The 13,244-nt window shown below is 48.0% G+C and overlaps 8 protein-coding genes and 1 non-coding gene across 9 annotated transcripts; 7 read left to right on the top strand and 2 right to left on the bottom strand.

The window, feature by feature from the left end:
• Positions 1-2,045: 2,045 nt before the first annotated feature.
• On the top strand, positions 2,046-3,380 carry P174DRAFT_367530 (putative lipase; the record flags this gene model as incomplete). Its single annotated transcript, XM_024822179.1, has 1 exon — positions 2,046-3,380. The coding sequence occupies one exon, from the start codon at positions 2,046-2,048 to the stop codon at positions 3,378-3,380; it is 1,335 nt and encodes a 444-aa protein (XP_024684583.1).
• A 716-nt stretch (positions 3,381-4,096) lies between these two features.
• On the bottom strand, positions 4,097-4,415 carry P174DRAFT_419879 (uncharacterized protein; the record flags this gene model as incomplete). The annotated part of the gene is made up of 2 exons (XM_024824814.1): positions 4,097-4,224; positions 4,283-4,415. 2 exons carry the CDS (start codon positions 4,413-4,415, stop codon positions 4,097-4,099), a joined length of 261 nt encoding a protein of 86 aa, XP_024684582.1.
• Positions 4,416-5,548: 1,133 nt separating this feature from the next.
• P174DRAFT_459468 (uncharacterized protein) lies at positions 5,549-6,247 on the top strand (the record flags this gene model as incomplete). Its single annotated transcript, XM_024829767.1, has 4 exons — positions 5,549-5,708; positions 5,763-5,830; positions 5,869-6,092; positions 6,142-6,247. 4 exons carry the CDS (start codon positions 5,549-5,551, stop codon positions 6,245-6,247), a joined length of 558 nt encoding a protein of 185 aa, XP_024684581.1.
• A 343-nt stretch (positions 6,248-6,590) lies between these two features.
• P174DRAFT_419877 (SGNH/GDSL hydrolase family protein) lies at positions 6,591-7,356 on the top strand (the record flags this gene model as incomplete). Its single annotated transcript, XM_024824813.1, has 4 exons — positions 6,591-6,804; positions 6,855-6,900; positions 6,952-7,140; positions 7,191-7,356. 4 exons carry the CDS (start codon positions 6,591-6,593, stop codon positions 7,354-7,356), a joined length of 615 nt encoding a protein of 204 aa, XP_024684580.1.
• A 103-nt stretch (positions 7,357-7,459) lies between these two features.
• P174DRAFT_367614 (uncharacterized protein) lies at positions 7,460-7,645 on the top strand (the record flags this gene model as incomplete). Its single annotated transcript, XM_024822185.1, has 1 exon — positions 7,460-7,645. A coding segment is annotated over one exon (186 nt), but the record flags the coding sequence as incomplete, so codon positions are not given.
• A 682-nt stretch (positions 7,646-8,327) lies between these two features.
• On the top strand, positions 8,328-9,598 carry P174DRAFT_459466 (serine hydrolase domain-containing protein; the record flags this gene model as incomplete). Its single annotated transcript, XM_024829766.1, has 5 exons — positions 8,328-8,634; positions 8,699-8,850; positions 8,918-8,998; positions 9,054-9,301; positions 9,322-9,598. 5 exons carry the CDS (start codon positions 8,328-8,330, stop codon positions 9,596-9,598), a joined length of 1,065 nt encoding a protein of 354 aa, XP_024684578.1.
• Positions 9,599-11,444: 1,846 nt separating this feature from the next.
• Positions 11,445-11,780, top strand: P174DRAFT_368897 (uncharacterized protein; the record flags this gene model as incomplete). The annotated part of the gene is made up of 1 exon (XM_024822252.1): positions 11,445-11,780. One exon carries the CDS (start codon positions 11,445-11,447, stop codon positions 11,778-11,780), a length of 336 nt encoding a protein of 111 aa, XP_024684577.1.
• A 363-nt stretch (positions 11,781-12,143) lies between these two features.
• P174DRAFT_511640 (GNAT family N-acetyltransferase) lies at positions 12,144-12,871 on the top strand (the record flags this gene model as incomplete). The annotated part of the gene is made up of 2 exons (XM_024831806.1): positions 12,144-12,214; positions 12,277-12,871. The coding sequence occupies 2 exons, from the start codon at positions 12,144-12,146 to the stop codon at positions 12,686-12,688; spliced, it is 483 nt and encodes a 160-aa protein (XP_024684576.1). The 3' UTR covers positions 12,689-12,871.
• P174DRAFT_t68 lies at positions 12,836-12,907 on the bottom strand. Its single transcript has one exon. It is a non-coding gene; the product is annotated as a tRNA-Arg (tRNA).
• Between the last annotated feature and the right edge of the window lie 337 nt (positions 12,908-13,244).

The following is a 13,244-nucleotide window of genomic DNA, read 5'->3' as shown; positions in this document are numbered from 1 at the left end:
CTGATCTGAGCTTAGATCCGTGCCTTAGTGTCAGGATCAACAGCCGTAGGCTGACGGGAGTGGACCCGATTGACAGGCTGAGGCCAAGCATTCTACCTAGGTAGCTTTCGGGTAAGGCTAAAAATAACTGGATCCCGCAATGCGGCTAGTCCCCACTCTCCCGGGGTGGTGGGGCTGAACAAATGCGGACCCATAATTGTCATATCAGCATGACCTGGCTGCCTTTGCGGTCCGGGAAGCACAACTTCAACCCTTCCAGACATCCAGGATGCCTTGTCCGCAAGCCGCATTGCCTAGGTCTAATACCAGACATGGTCGGCAAGGCTTTGAACCCCCTGGGTTAACATTACCCCAACAGAGATAGGGCTAGGCGGTTCTAGTCTCGAGGCAGAGGGTGTACTCGGTAGGCTGGAAGACGCGCAGCCAACCTGCGAAATGATAATGCATAATTTACGTAACCCTCAAAGTCTGTCTAAACGATCTACTAAGAATGAACAAACTTGAATATTGATGCTTTAATCCTGAGTCTTAGAAGTAGAAGAAATTCTAGTGGATGCTAAGAATGTAAGTATAATTACGGGGATATTTGATATAGATAGGGTTAACTGCTCATAACACATTTATATCCTAGTATGAACTGTCTTCATTTATGGCGGACTTATCAAGTTACATAAATATCTAGGTGAAGGCTTTTGGCCTGTCATTCAACATGGCCGTTCATCACTACTTACTTTGCTGGTGTGCATTTTTGGATTCTGCATTAAGTTGGTTAGAGAATTTTGATTGGACCGTCTCAACACTCATATATGTGGCTGGCTGGAGATATGATACGTGCCTTACCCAGCATCGCATCACCCCATCTCTGTCACACTAATGATCGTAAACAAATAGTAGTTGCTGCCATTGCTGCATTGCATGTCATGACAACAAGGGCGCTTGGCCGACCACAGGAAAAGTCAGATATGCAGAACGGATAGAAAGTGTGCCGGTATAATATTACTTTACTGGGAGATGTAAGTGTATCTGATGGTCCATAGTAATGGTGGTGGCATTGAAGTGAAGTTGTCATCACACGCCACTATAGTTGCTTGCAGCTCATTCGGATGGATGGGATTTTAGGCATCAAGCATACAGCAAGCAAAACTAAATCTTTATGGCAAAAGCAGAGGAGATAGGGGCGCAGTGCTGCACTGTTAAAAAGCAATCATGGACAGTATTTGGAATTATCACTAGCCTTGCATATCGCCAGAGGCGCTGGGCTAAGGTATGAATCATCACCATCACAACTGCCACTGTATGGGAATTTGTTATATCCATTTTGTCTTTAACATGGTCTAATTTCCATATTAAAAGGGTTGCAAAAATATATGCTTACAGGAGGCATACTAAGAATAAGTAACGCCTAGGAAATAACTCCTATGCCCTTGATTTGTAGATTAGTTCATTTATTTTTTTTAGTCTAGCTATCACTCTTAAATGTCCATTGATCATCCATCCTATACGAATTTAAGAGTATTACACTGATGAAAGAAAACTTCAGTAACGTTAAACTGATCAGGCTGAAAAATCCATACATTCACTCTGATGCTCAGACCCTAATTCTCGAAGTTCAAAATCTTACCAAACGTAAACTCACGCTACTGCTGGCTAGGAAGTATTAATGCGGTTGGATAGGAACCTAGCCATAGTCTGAATGGTTCAGGATTGGTTCCCGCAACGTAGGCTTTGAAAATCAATTCAAATGGAACCAATATGGAATGAGATTTTAAGCGCACCTGTCATGATTGAAATCACTCTTCCCCGAGCCTGAGAATGTAACCTGTCATTTGCGGGATCCACTTGGGATCTGGTTCTTAGCATGCCCAACAGAAGTTACCCCTACGTAAAGTAGGATTCCTGACAACGCAATCAAAGGCTCCCCTCTCTAAATAGTATAAATTGCAGTTAACTTGCTGTCTGATACGAGCACCTGTTCAAGGCTTAAATTATTCAATCGCAATTTCTCTTCTTCTTGTCCAAACTCCAAAATTGTACTGGGTATTATCATGGGCTATACGCCGTACTTCCCCCTTGTTCTTCTACTCGGACTCCTCTGTGTGCTTGTTGCAGAGGCTGTTCCTCTTCTGCCAAGTGAGGACCCTTTTTACACTCCGAATGATGACTCTTGGTCAGAATTGCCCCCGGGAACCATTGTGAATTCCCGCGAGGTGACAATCGCATCCCTGGTCCCTGGCTTCCCAAGTAAAGCCAAGGCATTCCAATTGTTGTATGTCACCCGGGACGTGCATGAGCAGCCCGCCCACACAGTCACAACGATAGTTGTCCCTCAAAAACCAAAGTTCGACCGGCTCCTCTCTTTCCAGATTGCCTACGACTCGCCTGATATCAATTGCTCTCCCTCGTACGGGATCCAGTTTGGTGTGGACGGTGCCGCTGCTACCTGGAACCGGAACCAGCTAAGCTACGTGCTTCCGTACTTGCAGCAGGGTCCGGTTCTGAACATACCAGACTACGAGGGTTCCAATGCCGCGTTTACCGTGGGCCCGCAAAGCGCCTACCAGACTCTGGATTCTATCCGTGCGGCACTGAACTCGGAACACCTCACCGGCCTCAGCCCTGAGGCCAAAACGATCATGTTCGGCTACTCTGGAGGAGGTTACGCCACAGAGTGGGCTTCTGAATTCCATCACAGCTACTCACCGGAACTTGAAATCGCTGGGGCTGCGATCGGTGGTCCTCCCACTAATATTACGAAGAGCTATCTGTCCGTCAACGGGGGAGCAGCCTCAGCGTTAAACGCCTGGGCCATGCTGGGGGTCATGAATGCATTCCCTGACCTCAAGGCCTATATGCTCGACCACCTTCTGCCCGAGTACCGCGAGGCCTTTCTCGGTCCTCTGAAACGCTGCAGCCCCCGTAGCGGGGATGGAAACGACCCTCCTCCTCTCAATAACATGAATATTTCATCCTTCTTCGACAATGGTCACCAGTTCCTATATGAGTTCAAAGATATCCTCGATGAAATCGGCGTGATGGGAAGACACGGAATCCCCAAGTTTCCGTTGTACATCTACAAAGGCACGAATGATGATATCGCACCGACAATCGAAGATACAACTGCTCTGGTGCGCAAGTACTGTGAGGCAGGCACTAATGTGAGGTTTCTTCCGTACTCAGGGCTAGACCATACAACTGCCTTGATTTTCGGTATGCTTCCAGGTTGGGGATGGATGACAAATATCTTCAACGGGATTGAGCCACGAGGCTGCCGTCGGAATGACCTTTCACCTGACGTGGATGTAGGCGAAGGAGCTATATTGGAGTATCTTTTGTCTGGTCAGGAGATTTTCCAATCCGCTCACTTGGACGAGTTGAAGTAAGAAGACACCACATGCCTTGAGAGTAACCTAGTCTTGTTTATTGGAATTGAATGAATTGGCTATTCCCTGAACAATATATCTACATCCTTAGACACTTCATCAACACACAGTCGATCTCCTTGAATCTAAGCTGCAGGTCAATCTCATATGACGTCGGCCGCAATCAACTAACACCCCTACTATGTTGGGCTCTATCAAACTCAGCCTTGGTATTCAAGATCGCGCAAGCAATGAAATCCGGCATATCAAGGTGAGGGTATGAGGTACCTTAGCTGCAAAGCCCGGGCCTGGGGACTGGAGACACTTCGTCGGCTCTCGACTCATCCAGCGTGCTGTAGGTAAAAATCTGTACATGAACTTGACCAATAAAGTCAATGCTCCCTGCCACAGAATCAGAGGCACCGCCCAAGAGGGCCAAGACATCCCTGACCAACTCCTTTGCAAAATCAGCCGGTGCAATCTTTGTCTGCACATCTTCGCCAACTCCTCGCCTCTGGATCTCTCAATAGCCCTATGATAAAGCGAGTCCTCTGACATGCTCAGATCAGCATGGTACATGACATTCGTCGCGACAGACCCAGTAATAAGGGAAACGAACCTGACACTAAACGGCTATAATTCTCAATTGAATCTCACTCCACTACATAAGAGCAGACTTAGAGGCATTATACACACCTGTCTCCATTAACGCTGCGCAACACTGAAACAGAAATATATCACCAGCTCATCCACGGCGCATATAGAAACCCCAAACTCAAATAGACATCCACAACTGCCCCCTTGGTAGTGAGAAGCAGCAGAGCAAAAGCGTGCGCAACAACGATCACACCAAAGAAGTTGACATCTAAAAGACGCCGCGCATCGCCGAGGCTTGCCTCCAGTGCCGGAAATTCTAGACTGACGGCCGATGTTGACGAGGATTTTCAGTCTCCCAGATTGAGCTCGGAGGGGTTTGACGGCGGCTACGATGCCTTCTGCCGGAACGACGTCCAGCTTGAGGAGTGTAACATTGGGTAGCTTCTCCAGGTGGCTCATTTTGGGGCAGGACAGCGCCGCTGCATAGACGTGCAGCCCCTTTGCGTGGAATTTCTCCACCAGGGCGGATCTGATGCCGCTGCCAGTGCAGCCGGTAATGAGGAAGATTGGGGTATCTTGATGACCTGTTGTTTGGGAGTTGGGGAATAATTTACTGCAGTCACTATATGAGACTTGAAGCCAAGAACAGACAAGGAAATTGTGCTTTTGTTGTGCTAAAAGGACACCTCCTAACAAGTACTTTATTTACCAACTATATAGCATTGCAAGATGGGCTAAATAAACTAAGTGATGATAATATTACAAGTTTGAAGTTGCTTTATAAAGCACGACGGACATCCCCCTGTACCCCACCAAACAAAGCACAGAATCAGCAGAGCTGCATACTATTCGAATAGCAGGTGTAGCCAACTAGGATAGGCCATACCATACTAAAAAGAACCCTGAACACTAGGGTACAGGACCAAACAACCCTAGGTGGGAATCTATACTCTTGGTAGTCTACAGAGCACCTTGGAGTGAGAAATCCTGCCACTATCTATAAAGTTAAAAACGTAATATTGTCATACTGCCATACACCTGGTTTATTAGACTACTACTACGCACATTATTCTTTCCCTCACCCATTGACCATATACTTTCACTCCAGCATATAAGTCACGTTGGACGATGCTTAGCGGCGCCGCGAAGGGTGTCAATAATCATGGGATTGTGGTGTCTACCGCACTACAGTAATTGGTCGACTAATATTAGCTTATGGGGAGTTGAAGTCCTAAATCTACATCAAGGTGCAGGGATAAACTCACTTGTATATACTCCGTAGTTTTTCATGATAGGACCTGCCAGGGTCCAGAAACAAGGTTTTATCCCTGTTTCCTGTTCTATTAAAGTTGACATATCTAATACCAACCCCTTGGGCCGCGTGGAAAGTCAAAATAATATCATGACATCACGACTTTGTTTGATGCCTGTGATGCTGACTATCATTCGACAACTATCCCATTCGCTGAATAGATAATGGTCGGATGACCATAGTCCTGCTTATGAATCATGATAATTCATCTGCACTCTCTTGACACACCATCCCACAAATCAATAGAGACAATGATGCAATCAATGTGACCTGCCTAATTATGAGTGGCACTATTATAACCCGATGTGACGACCTCCCAGAGCCAAAAGAGCTCGCCGAAGCCTACGAGCTCGAACTACAATCCCAAAATGGCCAGCCGATCCGATTCGGCGAGCTAGTCGCAGGAAAAGGGGTCCATATCACAACGGTTGTGATTTTCAGTATGTCTCTTCCTCACGCTGCGTTACTCACCTTCCATCTGCTGACCGTTCAAGTCCGCCACTTCTTCTGCGCCTACGACCAGGGCTACGTCCGCGTAGTCTCTCGCCGTCTCACCGACTCCGTCCTCGCGACCCTCCCCAACCCGCCGGCCCATCACAGCTCATTATTATCGGCTGCGGTGACTCCCAACGCATCGTCCCTTATGTGTCGGAGACTGAGGCCGCGTTCCCCATCTACACGGACCGCACGGGGAAGATCTACGAGAAGCTGCACATGAAGAGGACGAGGTCGCACGCCACTAAACCGCCCTCTTATGTTCAGATCTCCTTCTTTGGTGCGCTTGGAAAGACATTCAAACAGATGTTGCGGAGTGGGCGGCAGGCGTTTCGGGGTGGAAGCTGGGGCAGAACGGCGGCGAATGGGTGTTTCGAGGGGCAAGTGTGTTTATGTCCATCGGATGGAGCATGTCTCGGATCATTTGACAGCGGATCAATTGCTTGAAGTGCTCAGCCATGATGAGCCGGCTGAAACGAAGTAAGAAATGGTGAGATTGGGTAGGTATTTGTTGGATTACCAGCTCCGCTGAGTGTATAGTCCTGAAGAGGGACATTTACTAGTTAACCCGCCATTTGGCATTTGCACTGGATATCCTGATTAGGAGGGTTTCTTTATTACTCATTATGTTCTTCACTTGCATTCACTTATTCGTCTCGAGAGGCTCTGTCCCATTCTGATGTGAATGGTGAAATGACCAATGAGCAGGATTTTACGGTGACGGATGCTTGCTATTTTAGGTCTGGCGCATTCTGTTATGAAGTGTCACAGATGCGGGGTATATAAAACAATGAGACGCCCAACAGAACCCCAGCTGAACATCCAAAATGGACAAGGAGCTCTCAATCCTCTGTTTCGGCGACTCGCTTACAGCCGGATACTACCATTTTGGATGCGACTATCATCCATACGCCTTGACACTGAAAGATAAACTGCAGGCAGCCTTTCCCACCACCACATTCACCATTGACGAGGACGGCCTTCCAGGCGATTTGGTTGTCAGCCCTGTCGGAAGATTTCTGGCTCGATTACAAGCAAAATGTGTGTTGCGTCCACTATCTTTCTTGCGGTGCAGAGTCTGACCGTAACAGTTGACGGATCCAACTATGACTGGGTTATCATTCTCGGGGGAACAAAGTATGTTGCATCGTCCTTACGGCTGGAGGAGGCTGGTGCTAACGTCAGCAGTGATCTCGGGAGAGGCCATCCAGCTTCGAGGATATACCGTGCCCTGCAAGAGGTGTGGGAGGTAGCTCTAGAGAACGGCGCAAATGTTCTCGCCCTGACGATTCCTGAATGTTCGGTCGTCAGTAAGACGCTTGACGCGAGGAGGAACGAAGTAAATTATTCCATACTCGATCATAAAGCAGAGGGATTGTGAGTTCAATCAAGATAATAATATGTGCAAAGCGGCTGACCTTGGGTAGCCACCCATTTAACCTGCACGGGAGAGTCCCGTATCACAACGCCACAGAGGAATTCAGGAAGAAAATCTGGGATGATGGACTGCATTTAACTGCCGAGGGGTATAACCTCGTGGGTGAGGTAGTTGGTGAACGTTTAATTACGCTGCTCAAGGACAGAGGTTTATAAGGAGATTTGCCAGAGGGCTGTACCTGCATTTACCCCGATGGCTCAGATACAAGCAGACAGTACTCGTGGTTGGATCGCTTAACGCATATCTCGCGGCCACCTCCTCACCCGATCCCCTTTTGGTGCCTTTCTGGATCTTGCTGCCGCACCTCTGTACAATACCCTAGGACTAGGTTGGGGGAATAGTCTGCTGGTCTTTGTCACGCTGTCGTTCATGCCAGTGCCGTGGCTGTTTTACCGCTACGGAGAAGCTTTGAGGGCTCGCTTTGCTGTTGACAAGTACATGTAGCGAGAATATCGCTCTTTTTCTGGAGCTGATTCGAATAGAAAGTCCCATAAGACGCCTTGTCCTCGAAATGTCTCGGATTTGTGAAGTCAATATGTGTCAATATAGCAGGACTGGTTGCCTTGCTCCTATGCGCTGACTTGCCTGAACTGTACAAATATTATATGGTTACGCAGTCTCCACAAAGACTATCTCTACTTTAATATACTGGCAGAAAACATTCCACTTTCGCCGTCCATTATCCTCCTAGCCAAGCGGGTAGTCCTGGTTATCGATAGGGTCCGACCAACGCACGCAGGATATACCAAACATAAAGTGGCTCGCCAGGAAGACGCATAAATAAAGTAACCCCACCCCCATGGGCAAGTCACATCTGCACTTTCCCGTTGTTCCAAACTGGCTCTTGGAGGAAGTCGGGTAAATATCTCTGTGGAGATAGGGATAGTCAGTTTCCAACATACATAGTATAGCTTAGTTTGTTCCTTGTGGGGTCCCCGTGTTCGTTTTGCTTTACCAATTTGGGACGCCGACAGGTGGGAATTTGGGGTTGGATTTTCACTTGTTGATTAGTTATTCTGCCATTTAGATTATTGATAATAGATCTCATACATATATAAACGGTGGACATCACTGACAGCCAGGCTCTTTGTAGCAGTAAACTTCCTGGCGAAAACACACAGCCACTATGGATACTATCCTTGCGAAATACTACAACAAGGCGCCTAGACCATTTCACGCTGCTGCACTGACCGCGTACAATGCTCAAGGAGATGCAATTTGTTCCAGCATCCAAGGAACTCAGACCGCAGACCCTGCCGGCCCTGCAGTCACCGAAGATTCAATTTTCTGGGTCGCGTCCTTGACCAAAATCATCACGGCCGTCGCTGTGATGATTGTCGTTGAGCGAGACTTGATTTCACTCGACGATGATGTCGGGAAGGTTGTGCCAGAGTTGGCAGCGCCAGAGGTCCTATCTGGATTCGACGAAGATGGTATTGTTCTTGACGGGAAATTCCGTTGTCAGAGGAATCGCCATGCTGAGGATCTTCCTCCTAGGAAAACCCATCGTCAATCGGACGGAGAAGAAACTCACCTTGCGCCATCTCTTGACGCATACAAGCGGCTTCACATATAGCGTGATGAGCGAGAATCTGCAGAAATGGGCCGCGTATCATGGGAGAAACATCGACCACACACAAGGAACATATGTACTCCGCTTCCTTCCTGCAAAATCCCTGATAAACGATCTGACCAAAAAACGTCGTCTGACCTTAGGAGTCAATCACACACCCTCTTATTTTCGAACCGGGCGATGATTGGAGATACGGACCCGGAGTGGACTGGGCTGGACGAGTGGTAGGTCTCTGGCTGCAACTGAACTCAGCACCGCATCTAACCAGCGCACATGCAGGTCGAAGTCCTCTCCGGAAAGAGACTCGGGGAATTTATTCATGAGAACATCTGCGGTCCATTGAATCTCCAATCCACCACCTTCCACCCGGAGACACTGCCCGACTTCAAGAAGAGAAAAGTGGAGATCGCCCTCCGCACCGAAGACGGATCCCTAACTCCAACCAAAGAGATATTCCCTCTGCCTACGCCGGACGATCTCGGCGGTGGGTCACTGTATTCGACGCCACGCGAGTTCACCAAGTTTCTGTCGGCTCTTCTGGCGGGAGGTGGGGAGTCATCAGACCCGAGAGCGTGGATGAGATCTTTCGGCCTCAGCTGCCGGAAGCTGTGAGGATAAGGTTGAACCAGCTGATTAATATGCCAGAGGCGCAAGCAATGAAATGGCTGTTTACGACAGGGGACAAAGTCGACTTCGGGCTGGCCGTCGCAATCACGGTCGGTGATGTTCCAGATGGTCGTGCAGATGGCACGGTTTCGTGGGGAGGACATACCAATACTCATTTTGTAAGTGCCTTTCTGGTCTGCTGGTCGAAAGAAGGGTGATCACTGATGGGATGCATAATACCAGTGGGTCGATCGGAAGGCAGGAATATGTGCGGCGAGCTTCTTCCAGCACCTCCCTCCGTCGGATCCCCAGGTAATTGCGGTTAGGGATGAGTTCGAGACGGGGCTGTATAGGCAGATACGCCATACAAAGTCGTAGGAACCCCACGTTACTACGGTCAGTTTATCTCGATGGGACCGCACTGTGTATTAAGCTGGGCTACAGTAGTCTACTAATGTGGAAGCATGTTTAGAGATGACGTGGCTTATAAGATTAGAACATTCTATGTGGGTCTGAGGACTTCAGGGGCCATCAACAATAAGTAATCCCTTTGAGTCAGTTGATTTATGTCTGGAGTAGGCAAACCCCTTTAGCATACAGCTCCTAATCCATATAGCTTCATGTTTCAAAACGTGCAATAAATTTTCTGGTACTAAAGACAGCCGTCGCGACGGCCCGGATACATGACTAGCTTATATCAGATAAAGCTAATGGGGCATATTTGGACAACAGCATCATGAGCCTCTTTGAATCCACAGGTCATGCCGCGGCTATAGTTTCGCTCTTCGATCTGTCGCAAATAGTATGGTTGCAATTAAGCACATAAATGGGTCAGAGCCTGATCGTGGTCTCTTATCGACAATGCGACGTAGGTTTGGAAGCTCGACTCCCCAGCAACCGCACAGGAGGACGAGGCAATGTTGAGAATCGCCGTGTCGCATTGCGCATTTTGTGGAAATCAGGCGCGCCCACGAGAGTGATTTCATTCGAAGTCCAGTTAGACCAGGACACGATGATGCTACTTTGGCGAGTACATCGTTTTGGTTGGAGCTTCCTTCTGGCGGCCCTAGCCCCTACACATTCGATTAGGACCCTTAGCATACAGATCCTATCCGATGATAGATATCTTCTTTTTGACAGTCATCGGAAAAAGGAACGAGGTCGACTTCTCCCTACAATGCAGAGGCAGACTTCATATACAGGGTTAGGGTCATTCCCTATACTCAGCTCAACAGAGAGCAGTTGGTTCCTTTCTATTTCTTTGACGAAGAGTGATGCTGGAAGACACAAGAAAAGAAAGCAAACTAAAAGAGCCAATGCAGTGTAAGTGTATGTCGATGTTTTCTTCCGCCTTCCGTCTTGACTTCCACATCTCATGTAACTACCACACATAGGAAATGACCAGGAATGGCAATAGCAGCTTGTCGCCGATAATATGTCCTCAATATTATCTACCCAAATCATGCAGACTGTCCAGCCTCAAGAAAGAGAGAAGTCGGTGGATTCCAGAAATAGACCCCTGCGATTCCTCCTCAGCATATGTTTTGCGGTATACCTGCCATTCGTAGTTCTCCCGAAGGTCTGGTTTTGGAATTTAACCTAGAATCAGTCGGCTCTGGCAGAGATCTCACTCCATGCTTCGAGTTGATATTCGGTCCGATGGACGTTACGACGAAGGGCGACCGGTCCTTAGCAGGAATATCACTTACAGATAACCGAGATCTAGTCCAAAATACACTAACAAGAACGCATTCTTCGAAAGGTCTCCGCTCCGGAGCGTGGGGTGAAGATGATGTTGAACTCGATGGGGATCCGAGGTTCAATATCAATCATTGTTCACAGTCCGGATGGAGGAAGTGAAGCATATTCTCATACGAGAATATCCAACAAGCAGTGATCGCATGATTGGTGCTACGGGCAGGACCCCGCTGCATGTGAGACATCCTTAGCATGAGACGTCAGCGTCGCCATCAATTTCAACCTTCCTTCATCTTCTTCTTCATCCATCAATTGCTTTTAGGGGTTTATTCGCAGGCCAAATTTATCCGAACTCTAGTGTTATCCATGGCGTTCAGGCGCGGCCTTCCTCTGTATGCGAACATCCAACATAGGATAATACCCCGCCAACACGGGCTCCGCAGATGGCCTCAACCCACTGCATCCTTCTCCACCCATTTCGCTGTCGCAAACAAACAGATCGGCTCGCAAAATGGCCAGTCGCAAGGCAATCATCCACAGAATCCAGAGATCCCATCCTTCAGTTTCGACTCTCTAGGTCTGAGCAAGACTACGAAGACTGTTGTCCTCGTCATTCTCGGTGTCTTTGGCACTATCGAAAGCTGGTTCTGGGCCCAAACACTTTGGCGCTGGTGGAAGAGCGACGATGAGGATACGAATTAAAGCAAGTCGAATCATGCTGGGAACTGGCTGCAGTACCCGGTGCTTGTACCATAGAGAAGTCCTGCCATTTAACATCTCCGCTCAATAGAGTACTGACTCGTCTATGATAACAATTCTGATATCAAACAAATTAGCCAGTACAATGAGTCATCCACTCTTATACCTATCAACATGCTTTCGATAAACGATCTGCGCCGTGATCTCAAATACGAGTACGAGTCTATCATCATATCTGCCAAGCCGGCCATTCCCTCCAATCAAAGACTATGAGTCACTATCCCGAATAAACTCACATTTAAAAGCAGCTGGATTTCCAACGATCAGTTTATCAACATAATTCTTCTCAGCCCGATCAAACACAAAATGACCAAATCAACACCTCCTATCCCTACCCAAACATGGACCAAAGGGGCATACTTCATCTCAACAGACTCGTCGCTTATCCCCTCGAAACCCTCAACGACTGGCTCGCATCAGACGACATATACTGGGCAAGATCACTGCCCCTCGATATTCTGAAACAATCAGTTGAGAACTCCATGTGCTTCGGCCTCTACTACACACCCGACCAGCCAGACAACGCCAGCGCAGGGCCCGAGTTTGTCGGCATCGCCCGCTTCATCACAGATTACGCCACGTTTATTTACATCACCGACGTCTACGTGCTCTCCAGTCACCAGGGCAAGGGTCTGGGCAGTTGGCTTGTAGAGTGCATGGGCGAGGTTATCGATGCGATGCCGTATCTGAGACGCAGTATGTTGTTTACGCTCGACTGGGAGCGGTCGGTGCCATTCTACAAGAAAATCCTGGGGATGAGCGTGCAGGAGAGTAAGAATGGAGAGGGAATGGCTATGATGATGAAGAAGGGGAACGGGTATCCGAAGTATGACTATGAAAATGGAGTTTGATTCGGGACGTTTTCGGCGAGAGGTCTTGAGAGTCGGTAATCAGAAGTCGGTTACTTATGAGGGGAACGCAATAATTACGGAGTATTTAAAGCAGTTTATTTAGACGGTTAGAGGAATGGGGAATCAAAAAAGATAAGGGACAAAAAATGACCTACGCAGGATTCGAACCTGCAATCTCTTGATCCGTAGTCAAGCGCCTTACCATTGGGCCAGCAGGCCTTGATGTTGACTTTCTGCCGTTATCGCATTCATAGACTAAGGAGCCTCTCCGCCTTGATGATACTGCGCGATTATTGAAGACATGCGTTTCAGCCCCAAATACTTCGAGGAATAGAATTGAACTTAGAAAAATAAATCGTTCTTAATAAACCCCAACGAAGGCTTCTTCTGAGAGAGGAAGACTGAGAAGACGTTGGGACTCGTGTCATCACACCAGCAATATATATTCTTCGCAGCTAAGTGCATCGACGTCCAGGATAAACTCAATTGTCTGATGTCGAATGCTTATCGATGACATGAACATATTCAAGCCATCGACGATCTTGAAAGAAGGATA

Source organism: Aspergillus novofumigatus (genome assembly GCF_002847465.1).
Source record: "Aspergillus novofumigatus IBT 16806 chromosome Unknown P174scaffold_3, whole genome shotgun sequence".
NCBI lineage: Eukaryota > Fungi > Ascomycota > Eurotiomycetes > Eurotiales > Aspergillaceae > Aspergillus > Aspergillus novofumigatus.
The sequence above is the reverse complement of the archived record's forward strand: the minus strand, read 5'-3'. Positions and strand labels throughout refer to the sequence as shown.